Source organism: Zalophus californianus, chromosome 5 (genome assembly GCF_009762305.2).
Source record: "Zalophus californianus isolate mZalCal1 chromosome 5, mZalCal1.pri.v2, whole genome shotgun sequence".
Classification (NCBI taxonomy): Eukaryota; Metazoa; Chordata; class Mammalia; order Carnivora; family Otariidae; genus Zalophus; species Zalophus californianus.
The window spans coordinates 145,288,804-145,301,865 of NC_045599.1; the positions used below are offsets into that span (position 1 = coordinate 145,288,804).

The 13,062-nt window shown below is 40.8% G+C and overlaps 1 protein-coding gene across 4 annotated transcripts in view; it reads left to right on the forward strand.

The window, feature by feature from the left end:
- Positions 1-13,062, forward strand: part of CTNND2 (catenin delta 2) — a 904,171-nt gene that overhangs the window by 544,140 nt on the left and 346,969 nt on the right. For all 4 annotated transcript variants that reach the window (XM_027605522.1, XM_027605518.2, XM_027605519.2 and 1 more), the window contains one exon: positions 1,938-2,132. In XM_027605522.1, coding sequence (XP_027461323.1) covers positions 1,938-2,132 — 195 coding nt within the window. The remainder of the gene's footprint in view (positions 1-1,937; positions 2,133-13,062) is intronic.

The window sequence follows — 13,062 nt, forward strand, 5'->3', positions numbered from 1 at the left end:
TTTTAGAGACTTAGGGTCAAGGAATGGTGATAAAGTTACAACTCTAAATCTACCAGTGATGGAAAACTCTCATTTAACTCTATAAGATTTGGATATAATGACTGTCTCCTTGCTTTTACACTTTTAAGTCTTTGGCAATATTATCAAAGCCTCCAGAAGAAGGAAGAATTGACAGCAGGAACTCAAGGCATACCGTACTTAAATATATTCCTGGAAAATATGAACATGAGATAATATTCAGTGTGATGTTGGCATTTGATAAATCAGATGCAATGAACCTAATTATGCAAAACAGTTATTTTGAATCTATCATTCATCTGAATGCTGTCTAAATCAGAACTTATTTAATTACTAGGAAAGGGAAGTAAGGAACTTGCTTGCTCTATTCCTTCCCTTTCCTCAAAACATTCAGTAATTTTTATTAATGCTGAATTCATAGAATTCCCAATGACTGTCTCAGTCATTCAGAAATGCTCTGTTTTGTTTATTTAAATTGAAAACAACCTATGGTAAAATATATTGGTAAAATGGATTTATCTGCCAGCAATTTCAGAACTTTCGAATGGGTTTTTCCTCAGAGATTCTAGGTCAGAGTATTAAAATCCTTGGGGTCACATGATCCTGAGGAAGCAGGGCAGTCACTGAGCATTGAAGAATTTAGCTCTAGCATGACCACCAGGGAGAGCCTTGGACCAGCAGACAGAGAGAGAACTACCCACAAACACCACCAAAATCAGGTTATCCCAAAGGCTTGTTGCTTTAGACTAGAATGGAGAGCTCCGAATTCGGGCCATTCAGAGACAGCTGACAGCTAAATCCCAGCATGCCATGTGAGTCTCAGCGTTGAAGACTTAGCTGAAGGGTCTCTCCTAGCATCAGCTGTTCGCCGCATTGTGTTCTTGTGTGTGTTCTCCACTCACCGTCGTTAGATAACCATCTCTCCTTGCTGGTCCCTCGGGGTCCTCCACCCGCTGCCTTGGTGCAGATGATTCTCCTGGCACTTCGGCTCCTGTGATTCCATCTATACCTCGTGTGAAATACCACTTCTCAATCAGCGTCTTCTTGTCTGTGTATCAGGCCAGCCTCTTAGCCCTCACAGAATGCTCTTTGCTCATGTCAGCAGAGGCTTCCTGGTCCACAGCATTGCTTCAAAGCAACCCCTCTCCCCATACACTGCAACAAAATGACACAAATAAGGATTCACAAATACTACTAGGCAGGGGATGCGTAGCCTCAACTTACAAATTAAACCAGCTAGTGACAGCCATTTGTACCTTTTTCAGAGGAGGGTAAACTAAGTGCAGGTGCTTCAGTTTGGAGGAGGGTAAAAGAAAATGTAACTTGAACGTCTGTTTCTTTAAAATCTGCTTATCTCGGGGATTTAGGCCATTGGAAGTCCGAACATTTCAGTTCATCCATTGTCCAGGAAGAAACTGCTGACCAGAAGGAATTCTGCTTCACTTTTCAGGAACAACATCAAGATGGCTTGCCATCATGGTTTATTCATTTGCTAATCATTTTAAATAATCATTTCTGTTGCAAACTTTAAGGTGCAAGGACTCTGGGATACTAAGAGGTTTTTAGGTCTGACTTGTCTGCCCAATTCCTTTAGTGAGGAAGCCAGCCACGTTCGTTAGGCCGAGAAAAACGATGTCTCGCTGGCCCTGTGCTGGGTGGATTTATCTCAGAATCATTATCATCCTTATAGGGAGATCAGGTCTGGGAGCTGAGCAAGGCAGCTGGGTGATGCCGATAAGCCGATTAGCTTGACATATTGCTGCCATTTCATGTTATTCATTTGATTTTCTGCAGATTTCAACATTTATGGGCAAAAAAAAAAAAAAAACCCAAAAAAACAAATTCAAATATGGCTTTGATAAAGCAAGTTCTGTTTGGATGTCGATCGGGGCTCAGTGTCGCCTGTTAATTTCTTTCAGCTGGGTCCCGGGCCTCGTATAGCAGCCAGCACGGCCACCTGGGCCCGGAGCTGCGGGCTCTGCAGTCCCCAGAGCACCACATCGACCCCATCTATGAGGACCGTGTCTATCAGAAGCCCCCTATGAGGAGTCTCAGCCAGAGCCAGGGGGACCCTCTGCCGCCAGCACACACGGGCACTTACCGCACGAGCACAGGTGTGTATTCAGATGCCCCTCGGTGGCCTGTCCGTAGTGGGGGGGGGTGCTCGGGACCCCGTGAAAGGTCCGTCCGTGTCCGTGTCCTCTCTGCTCACAAGCATTATGACCTGCTTCTATCATGAACGTCTGTGATGATAATGAGAGAAACCAAGTACGACTCGTTTAGCTACCTGAGGATATTTTAAATGGAAGAAGTTTAATGGGGGTTGTAAGTTTATGTTGTCTAACAGGCAAACTGAAAGAAGGAGTGCTAATTTTTTGTATGTCATCATTCACATATTTAATGAATATAAGCACTCCCAACAAAGCACTGTTACTATACAGGACATAAAAGGCATGTGCCTAATGCAGGTAAGTGTTCTTTAATGATAGCCTACCTATTTGGCAAGCTTGGGGAAACCGTATTTACTAAAAATGAAGCATGTTTTGTAGGGCAAACTGAGAATTTACTTCATAGACACTATCAGGCTGAATCAGATGAAATTATTATTTAAAGGTCGAATATCGACAGTTGCATACGATTCAATCAACCGCAGAACTCTCCTGGGTTAAATATATATTTTTAAATGAACACAGCCACAGGCTGCACGAAGAAAGGCAAGTGTTTTCCAGAATATGTAGCCATTTGCAAAATAACTGGTCAAATGTCCTGATTAAATGTGCTAGAGAGCATTCATCTAACTACAAAATTGATATAATTAAGATGTTGAGAACTACACTTATTATAAAGCCTCCCATTGCTAAGTAAACTTAGAAAATATGATGCTGCTGGTTTGCACACAGCAAAGCTCTGTCCCTCAGTTCAAATGACCCGTGTTAACCTCGAACAGAGCCTCAGGCGTGGGAAAACTGAATCTCTAGTCCGGAACTTGGCACACGTCTCCCTGCATCTTCAGACCATGGTAACTTCCAGTTAGACCACGAAGTAGAGCATAGCAATTTTGTTAACTGCATTATGATACTAAATTACACGTTTTGAAATCCAGGCCAGCGAAGTTGCTTTTATGGTTGATTATTGATATGTACATTTCAGTATTTTACTGCATCATAAGAAGAAAGGCACAAAATGCTTTCTTTTATTTTTTGACATCATAAATGCCATCCAATGTTAATAATACGTATCTTGGTTCAGATGCAAAAGAATACCCATTTATTCTTCTGCCAGAATTCTCTCATCACCAGCCTGCTAGAAACCGGTCCTGTCTGAGGCTGGGCTATTTTAACGTTGAGTTGGTCACATACTACTAACTAAGATAGTTTTATTTGCACACACCCCTTATAAGAGACAAAGATAACCTCAGTGATGTTCAGTATGTAATTTGCATAAAAACTGACAACAAAAAGGATTATATTGATTCTCTGGCCTGTATTCATAGGCTCTTAGAATTATCTTTTGTTAAGCTTCTGGGGCTTTTGTAAAAAATTATCTACACTAAGAAAAAAATACTTCATTCTTCTATGTCAGGTTAAAGACAGGGGCAGATGTTCCCACTTTAAAAACCAATTAAAACAAAAACAAAACAAAATTGGTGTTTTCTCTAAGCTGGGGTCTGCAAACCCTAGATATGGGCCAAATCCAGCTCGCCACCTATTTGAATACTGCTCATGAGCTAAAAATAATTATTACGTTTTTAAATGATTTATAGATAAAAGATGGAGAATATTTTCTGATATGTAGAAGTTCTATGAAATGCAGATTTCGGGGTCTATAAATAAAGTCACTGGAATCCAGCCACACCCATGTGTCCCGTATCATTTCTAGCTGCTTCCAGGCTGTAGCAGCTGAGGAGTAGTTGTAGCAGAGACCGTATGGTTGGTAAAGCTGAGCATGTTTACTTTCTGGCCTTTTCTGGAAAAGTTTGCCGACCCTTGCCCTAAGCCGTCAGCGGACCGCCATGCCGAATGAAAGAACACGGGGTTCATCCTTCCTATGAGGGAAGGCAGCAGCATTCCCTAAGTGCGTCAGAGAAGAAGAAGCGTTTGCCTGGGTTTTCTCAGTAACAGTAATCTCTGCCCTGGCAGAGAGCTGCTGAGGTTGTGACATCTGGATGTCCAAGACCCCATCCCAGCCTGCCCTTTTGAACTTGAGGCACTTTTGAGGAAATCTGATTTATGCAGTAATATGGAAATTTCCAGATGTGCATGGATGGTCTCATGGGATGACAGGTGGGGAGAAACCACCTCTCTCTAACCCCTAAGTATGAAGCCACAGGTTCTCTCTCCCCTGTACCTGCTCAGGTTACTCCCTGTTTCTACACTTAATTTATTTTTTTTCAAATCCTGACACTTCCTTAGCGAACCCTGCAATCCCAGGAACTGTCTCTGTCAGAACCCACATGTTCGAGAAAATGCCTTTAAAATGGGTATATATCCTTTCCTTATAAATTATATATGTATTAGACAATATTATTAAATTATATTTAGCAAAAGTCAGAATTAGAAATTAATAACAAGGAATATTCTAAGATCGCTTTCCCATATTCGGGAGGTCCTCTTCCGCATCCCGGGGTGTTGGCTTCCGGGGCCAGAGCCAACACCCCAGTTTCTTGGGAGGAAAGGACGGGTTCTATAGGGCCTGTTAGACTTGAAGTATTAAGGGCCACTGACTTCTGGCTCATATCTGTGGCTGAGGTGGTTCGAGCAACCCAGTCTCATGTCTCAGCCCTTGGGTAACGGGACACTGGCTGGAGTTCCTTCAGTTTGAGCCCTCAAGCACTTCCAGATGATACTTCAAGGAGAGTAAGCCAAGGGGATTGAAGGTCAGTTGCTCTTGTTCGAGGAGTCAACACTCAGCAATGAAGACAAAAGGACTTGCCTAAGAAATTAGGGAATTACAAGATGGTGCCATAGTATCAAGCAGATGAGATAGGAAGAGAAAGCATGTAGCATGGCTTTTGTTCCAAATTCTTTGAATGCATTCACAAATCCTCAGAACCATACCTTAAAGGAGGTACTGATAGGATGCTCACTTTCCAGAATACTGAGGCACAAAGATGTTCAGTCATCTTCCCAAGGTCACACAAGTGTGGAGCCAATCTTCAAACCTTCACACACAGGCAGTCCTGTCCTGGATCCTGGGCTCTTAACAGACATCTTGATTGAAACTATTTGTTAAAGTCATCATTTAAAAAGAAAATACATACCCATCCATGTTCATCGTGGATTTTGTATCCTGTCAGTCAAATAGTATCGGTTGAAGACTCACCATGTGCTGGATGCACTGGCAGATCCAAAGATCCTTCTATCTACTCCTTGTCCTCAAACACATTCAGTCTCATTTCATAATGGGACATGAACATATGGAGAATTAACTGGCAATGGAAGGTAACATCTTAAGGGTTAGAACATTCCAGATAAAGCTGAAGACAAAGTATGAATAAAAACACTAAACAACACATAGTATCTTTTCATTCCCAGATAACCTGTAACCCCTGATTGAGCCATATGTAATCCCTCCACCCCCCCCACCATGGCCCAAGGCCACCTTCCTCTGTTATTCGGCAGGAAGTAGAGGCTTGGCAGGTGCGTGTTCTTCATCCACATCCGCTCCTGGTCACTCAGTGCTGGAGCTGTGCTCCCTGCCTGCTCTGGTTTCTGGGCACTGCTCTCAGCTCTATGGCCACTCTCCTCTCCCTGCCCTGCTTGGCCTTCTGCTGACCTTTCCCTGCGTCTCCCTGACCCCACACACCAGGAAGGCTGTCCTGAGTAATAGCCTGTTCTAGAGCTGAAAGATACACAGGGAGATGACTGCATGGAGATGATCAGGACCCAGCTGTAGACACTGAGGCTGAGACATGTTAAAGCTTCCTAAACTTCCTCGCCAAAGGGGGTTGGGGGATGCCTTCATTGGCTTTCCCCCCCAGACTGCAGCTTACCACCATCCTCATGCATCTTCCTGGCTGCCTGCCTTCTCCATGTTTCCTTGGCTGCCACAGTAGCCACTCACCCCTGTTACTTACTGGAAAGACTGATTTAAATCTCAGACACCGACTCAGATGAGGACCACGATCCTTTGGGTATGCAAAAAGATCCTCTAGGCTTTCTCAAACCAAAAAGCTACCTAAGCATCCTTACACACTCATGTACATGTTAGGGAATCAGGGTGCTAAAACCCTGCTTCTCCCTCTCTCCTGCTCCAGGCCGTGGAAGGTGAGACAGACAAACAAGGTTCACTACTCAGCACTGGAAATCAGGAGGATTTCATTCCGCTGAGTAGGCACTCTGTTGCCCAGGGCTGGGCCAGGGAACATGGTCTGAAGAGGGTCTTCTGCCCCGCCCCACACACGGACATTTCATGTTCCTGCACCCCAGCCTTTGTCAGACAAGAACCACAGGCCTTTTCCCCCCCACCCAGTTCCAACAGAAGGGAGCAGGCTCTGAGGATGGCCCGCTAGCCTTCCTGGGCCCAGATATGCTCTTAGTAGGAAGGCAGAGGGCAAATAGAAGACTGCATGCCCGAGGACAGGACTGAGAGAGAAGCCAGCACTGTGACCCTGGAGGCCTAGCCGCCTCAGAGAAGGTAAAAGGGTCACTTCCTGAATCAGCAGTGGTGTCTGCTCCCCAGGGCTCCCCAGAGAGGATCCCCTTACCAGACATGACAGCCACTCATTTCTTGTGCAGCCAGGAAATGAGGGAGGGGGGCCACCATCAATGTTCCCTCCGTGTGCAGGGAGGCGGCATTGTGTGAACTCCAGCAGAAAAGGCGGGCCAGTGAGTCCGATGGTGGCACGACTATCCCCACCTGCTTTTATGGGACATCCACCCAACGTCTGAAGCTTTACTTTCCTGCATGATGAAAATTTAAAGAGGCACACTTTTAACTTGGATGTCTGTTTAAATAAAACATACCTTTCATCTGGGATAAGGCTTGTCAAAACCAGAGCTTATATAATAAGAGGTACAGCCAGACAAGGAATATGGGATCTTCATGGGTTTGCTGATGAGAAAGTCTATTAAGCAGAAACTAAGTAATGCAAATTTTTATTTCAAACTCAAACATACCAATAACTGTCAACTTAGGAGTCATGTGATTAACACAAATGCTTGACTCTGCACTTCCCCCCCCCCCAAAAAAAAAACATCTTTCTAACCTAATGAAAATGGCCAAGGTCTGCTATACTGATAGTCACATGAATTCGCTTTGGGATAAATGGGTTTTTGAGTGAGTGGAGAACACAAGCTTTCTGTGATGAACGTGTCAGCTTGTAAGAAAGAATGAATTATCAAAGGTAGTTTGCAAGGAGAAAATCTGCTAAATATCTTTGAGGTTGACAAATGCTGCAACAGAGAAAGGAAAAGAAGTGATGAAAATATTTGCACGTGTGGAGAAAGTATTTTTAAAAAACTGAATTCTCTGCAGTACTAGCCAGTACTTAATAAGGTTATAGAGGGATTTCATAGAACCTTCATATTCATAAAATTTTACTACTATTCAAAACATATAAATAACATTTTCAATTAAAATCATCATTTGAGTCCACAAAAACGTGAAATATTAGCATTTATTACTTCTTAAATGCTGTTACTTCAAACTGTAAAAATGATTGCTTCCCATTAGAGCAGGTCAAATTAGATCTTCCATAACCTCTTGTTTTGTTTTGTTTTTTAACTTTTTTTAAGTCTAGAAAGTCAGGGGCACATTATTACCTAATTGGAAATTTTTAATGAACCCAATGATGAGTGTCATCTTAAAAACTGAGAAGAGCTTCCAGATGCTTCCTTGTATCAAGTCACCTAAAGCGGTGTAAATAAAAAGTGTAATTGAGCTCAGCTGAGGGAGGACAGCATGTTTGCCAGTAGCAACAGCTCATTGGCAAAATCCAGAAACATCAACATCCAAACCAATAATAATGATTCTGTTACTACTAAAAATCCTGCAGTTCCTCTCCCCACAGAGGTAATAATAGATGAAGTTAAATGATTATGTTAATAATGAGCTCTGAGTAACATATGGAAGTGTTGAATCCCTATATTGTACACCTGAAACTCATGTAACACTGTATGTGACCTATGCTGGAATTAAAATGAAAACAAAAAGATTACGTTAAATTTACCCTGGAATATTTTCCCACTGAATTTAGCATGGATCAGCCTGTGCAGAGTGCAGAAAATTTGAAGATCTTTACAATTCAATTCTAGATAATACTGCTGGGTATATAGTGGATTGAGTGCCAAAGGCACCTCATTCCTAAAATAACAGAGTCCAGCTCTCTTTAAGAGAGTTCATGGCCAAGTTCTTGGACTTGTTGTCACCCTAAGTCATCTTTACTTTCTGAGCTTGCAGAGGAAATATTGTTTAATTAGCTTATTGTGTGCTTATTTTGTATTTATGTAACAGGTATAAATGTAATTTATGTTTTCATATTTCTATATATACAAATACACAGAAAAGCAAAGATAAGTAATAAAAAAGGGTTTTTTTCTTTTTGGTTGAACCCTGTCTTATATCCCTCCCAAGTTTCTTCATGTGCCAGATTCTTACATTTTATTCTGTTCTCTTTTTTTGATTGTCAGTAAAGAATGGATGTAACCATCCATCATGATCAAAGTAGAATGCCTGATTTATTAAAAAGGATCCCTCTTCCCCTCTTTCAAGCAAATACAACACATAAAACATCTCTCCCCCCTTTGTACAGGAGACCTTTATTTGTGAAGCTCTAAAGAAAACAGATAATTTCGTGAACAGCATAGATGTCAGGTGAAGTATCAAGTCAGCTGCCGAAGAGGCTGCTTTTAAAATTTCCCCAAAGAGACGAGCAGCACGGTTCGTTGAGCTCTAAGAGCTTACTGAGTGGAAAAGGGCCTGTTTGCGGAGCAGCTGACCGGGCGGGGGGGGGGGGCGGCGGGGGGGGTGTTGGTTTAAGGAGCTGAGGAAGCACCTTCCACCTCAGTGTTTGCCATGGGAAGGTTCCGTGGAATAGAGCCATCCTGTAATGTGGGTGATGTGGTCAGCTGAGCTCTAAGAGAAAATGTGTAACCAGACAGAAATTCAGGAGACATCCTGTTAAAGGGAAGTTTTTAATAATGTGGCCAGTATCTGCTTATCCGAACTGATGGGCAGCCATGGTTTGCATGAGCCACACGGAGGGCAGAAAGGGAGAATTTAATGTATAATGTTAAGTCATTTTCCTGTGCCACACTTAAAAAATATAAGACATTGCCTTGTTACATTACTGATGGCTAGTCTGAGATCTGTTTAGATTCTCACACATTTTCTCTTTTGTTGTTGTTTACAAAGGAATATTTTATCATATTTCTGTAAATCATAGATTTCTTGAGAGAAAAAGTTTTTTTAAATCTGGAAGAGCAAACATTAGAGAACCAGCGATGTTTTAAACAAGAGTCATAAAAACTATAATCATCTTTCTGAATTTATTTGGTCCCATGTTACTAATTTTTGTTCTGTTTGAATGCAGTTTTTCCATTAGTTCCAGAAATCCTTATCCAGTTTAGTTTCATGATCTTAAGGATATCAGAAACCTTTATTTGTCAAAAGTTCTTTTCATGACTTTCCTTGAAGCTGAAACACGTTCTTCAAGAGCATCAGAATAGTAACTGTAAATGACAAGACTCAAAAAATGGACATAGTTAATATCTGATAACAGTTCATTATAATGCAGTTGACAAGGAAATTGGGTTATTTTTTTATGACACACAACATTTTAATATTTTAATAATTAGAGTTTTTGTGGTGACATTATACCAGGACATATTAAATCTTTAGGAATTTTATATAATTTTATTTTTTAACAAGATTTAAAAACCTCATTTATTTATTTATTATGTTCAGTTAGCCACTGTATGGTACATAATTAGTCCTTGATGCACAATTATTCATTAGTTAAGTATAACACCCAGGGCATTTTCAAGATGATCCCATGACCTGCATTTGAATATAGGGTAGTTCTCTCCCCATTTGTATTTGGCTGTTTTACGTCATTTTCATTCACTGATCGGTCTTGTTCTTTTTTTCTTTTTCAGTTTGGCAGGACCAATTTGAATTCTAATTTTATATTTTGAAATTCTCATCAGGTATCCTACTAGAATGACTTAAAAGTTTAAGCGCTGGATTCAGGAATGATACGTCTGAAAGGCCACTTATCAAGTGCCATAAATGCGATTGTGATTGTCTAATAAGATCTTTTTGGAAGTTGTTCACCCATCTTAGATTTCATAATCCACCCTCTTTTTTGTTAATATAGTGATATCAGTGATTAAACTAAGATTCAAAACACTTTAAAATTAGGATAACTATAGGTGTCCGTGTTCTTTGATTTTTCTAGAAATGAACAAAGTTAGATTTTTCTGTGTAAAGAATTTTTCTCAGTATTTTTCTGCATATCCCTGTAAATTCAATTTAATGAGAAATGCTGTAAATTAACACCAATTTTTAACAATTTTTCAATATAATCTTCATGTTAATTCCTGTTATAAACCCACATATCTTCTTGTGTCTTTAGTAGACATTTCCCTTAATTTTAAGCCTCTCCTAAATTTTCTCACCATGTAAGTAGTTCATTGGTATGCATTTTGAAGTTTTAAAGCTTGGTGCAGTTTACAGTGTTTTTTTTTTTTTTAAGATTTTATTTATTTATTTGACAGAGAGAGACACAGTGAGAGAGGGAACGGGGAGCGGGAGAGGGAGAAGCAGCCTTCCCGCCGAGCAGGGAGCCCGATGCGGGGCTGGATCCCAGGACCCTGGGATCATGACCTGAGCCGAAGGCAGATGCTTAAAGACTGAGCCACCCAGGCGCCCCACAGTGGTGGTTTTTTAAAAGTATACACTCTGGAAGCGGGGTAGAAGGGCTTGAATCCCTTCTCTAATTACATACAGGCAAACTCAGGCAAGTTACATAATCTTTCCCTGCCTCAGTTTCCTATCTGTGAAGTGCGAACGACATGTTCACTCTCATACAGGGTTGTGGAGGAAAAAAAGCCCTTGCAGGAGCTCTAAACTCCAATACCCAGGGGCAGGGGTCTTCACCCCAGTACAGTGTGGACAATCTCTTCTTCTAGTGTTAGTTGATTTCAGCATTGTTAATGGTAAAGATAGCAATAGCTCCTTTGTTCAGCAGTTTCTGCATATTAGATGTTTAATGCCTCTCATGTCTTTAAAGCAAATAGTGATCCCATGAGGCCATTTTGTTCTCTTCCTGCCCCAGTCAGAAAGCTGGAGCTTACAAAGCTCAGTAACTCACTCATCTGATCCCAAGAATTGCCCAGAGGCCCGGAAGTGAACCCAGTACTCTAACTGTAGAAGCCAAGCACTGAATGCATTCTATGACCTTGACACCAAACAGGCCAAAGGGAAGCACACAGAGGAGCCTACCACTATTCATAAACTCACCTCCACCTTTTCTTTCTCCTTCTGTATTGAGATGTTGCCTTCCTGTTTCCGCTTGAGAAACTGTTTCACACCCTGCTTTCCCCTTTGAATCCAGTGTCCTTGAGTCTTTGCTGCTGGGAGTGTCTTTGTTAAACAACTCTCATGATACTCTTTCCACTAAGGTCCCTTGAGAGTTTTTCAGCATGGCTACTCAGGTTGTTCACCTTCCCTATACTGTTTTTTAACAAGTATTTTTTTTCCTAAGATTTTGGTATTATTTCCTGATCTCTGCTGTGTTGTTCTCTTTTCCTGTTAATCACTGTACTTACTGTATTCATGATCAACACTTTTGTGTAGAAAAGGATTTCTTTTCTGATATTAGGAACCATTTTCAGCAAGCTTAAATGTAGATATTACTTTCCTGAAGGAAAAAAATGCATTTATGTGGAAAATGTCAGGTGTATTTAGTTTTCCCCTTTTGCCCTGGATTTGCTGCCTAGCTTGTCACAACTCTTCTAGAAAATGAAATTTTGTTTGCCTCTGTGCATTTGTTCTTCCAAAAGCAAGGTTATGCCTGGCCTAAATTTTCAACCCCTGTCACCGTAATATAAAGTACGTTGTCCATACATTTTTAAGACATGAATTTTAATTACACATGTTTGTAATATTCCAGAAATTGCAAAATGACGTAGGACATATTTTCTCTTTCCAAACTTAATGTTCTTAGTCTCATCAGATCATTTTGAAACCTAATCCATCAGGACAACCCTCATCATTTCAAAGACTGCTCCTCAGCATATAAGTACATTTTTTTTTGCTTAGAAAGTTTTTCTTCAATATTCTTCTACTCTTCACCTTGCTACAGTAGCTCTTCTCCTAATTTGGATTATTGTAAGGTTAAGTATTACAGTTCATTGGAAATGAGAAGCCTTGAACTCTTGTTTAAAACTCAGTTCTCGGCCTGAGAATGTTTTCCTCAGTTCACTTTACAACCTTTTTGTCATTTGACAAAATCCTTAATTTCTTTTAAAAATCGCTTGCTCAAAGTGACATACTTTTTTGTGTGTTCGATTTGGCATATGTCCCCTAATGTGAGAGAGGACAATATAAACTCTACTGTCATCCACTAATAGTAAGCATTCAGGAAGTCAAAGTTGAGGGGTTTGATTTATAATTGAAACCTTATTCCGTAACAGAACCGCCATGGTGTAAATAGTCGCATCCAGACACGGGCTATATTTCGGATCTATTCTGATCTGCATGCAATGCCAGAAAGTCATCGTACTGTCTAGGATTGGTCATGGCTCACAATTATTGCAGCAGTTAATAACTGGTCACGTTCTGTTAACATGAAAAATGCTCTTTCCATTGTATATGTTCGTTAAACCTTAGATGTCGAATATCTTTGCGAACCAGATAAAAAGAATGCCATGTGGAAAGAATCCACGCAGCAAACAGAATTGAAATTCAGTTTGGAACTAGTCAAACTGACGTTAGTAACTGGTACACAAAATCTTCTCAAAACAATGTAGACTTTTTGAAAAGATGTAGATACTTCCGGAAAAGGCATGTCGGCTCATTAGCTTGTCTGTGTTGCAGTTG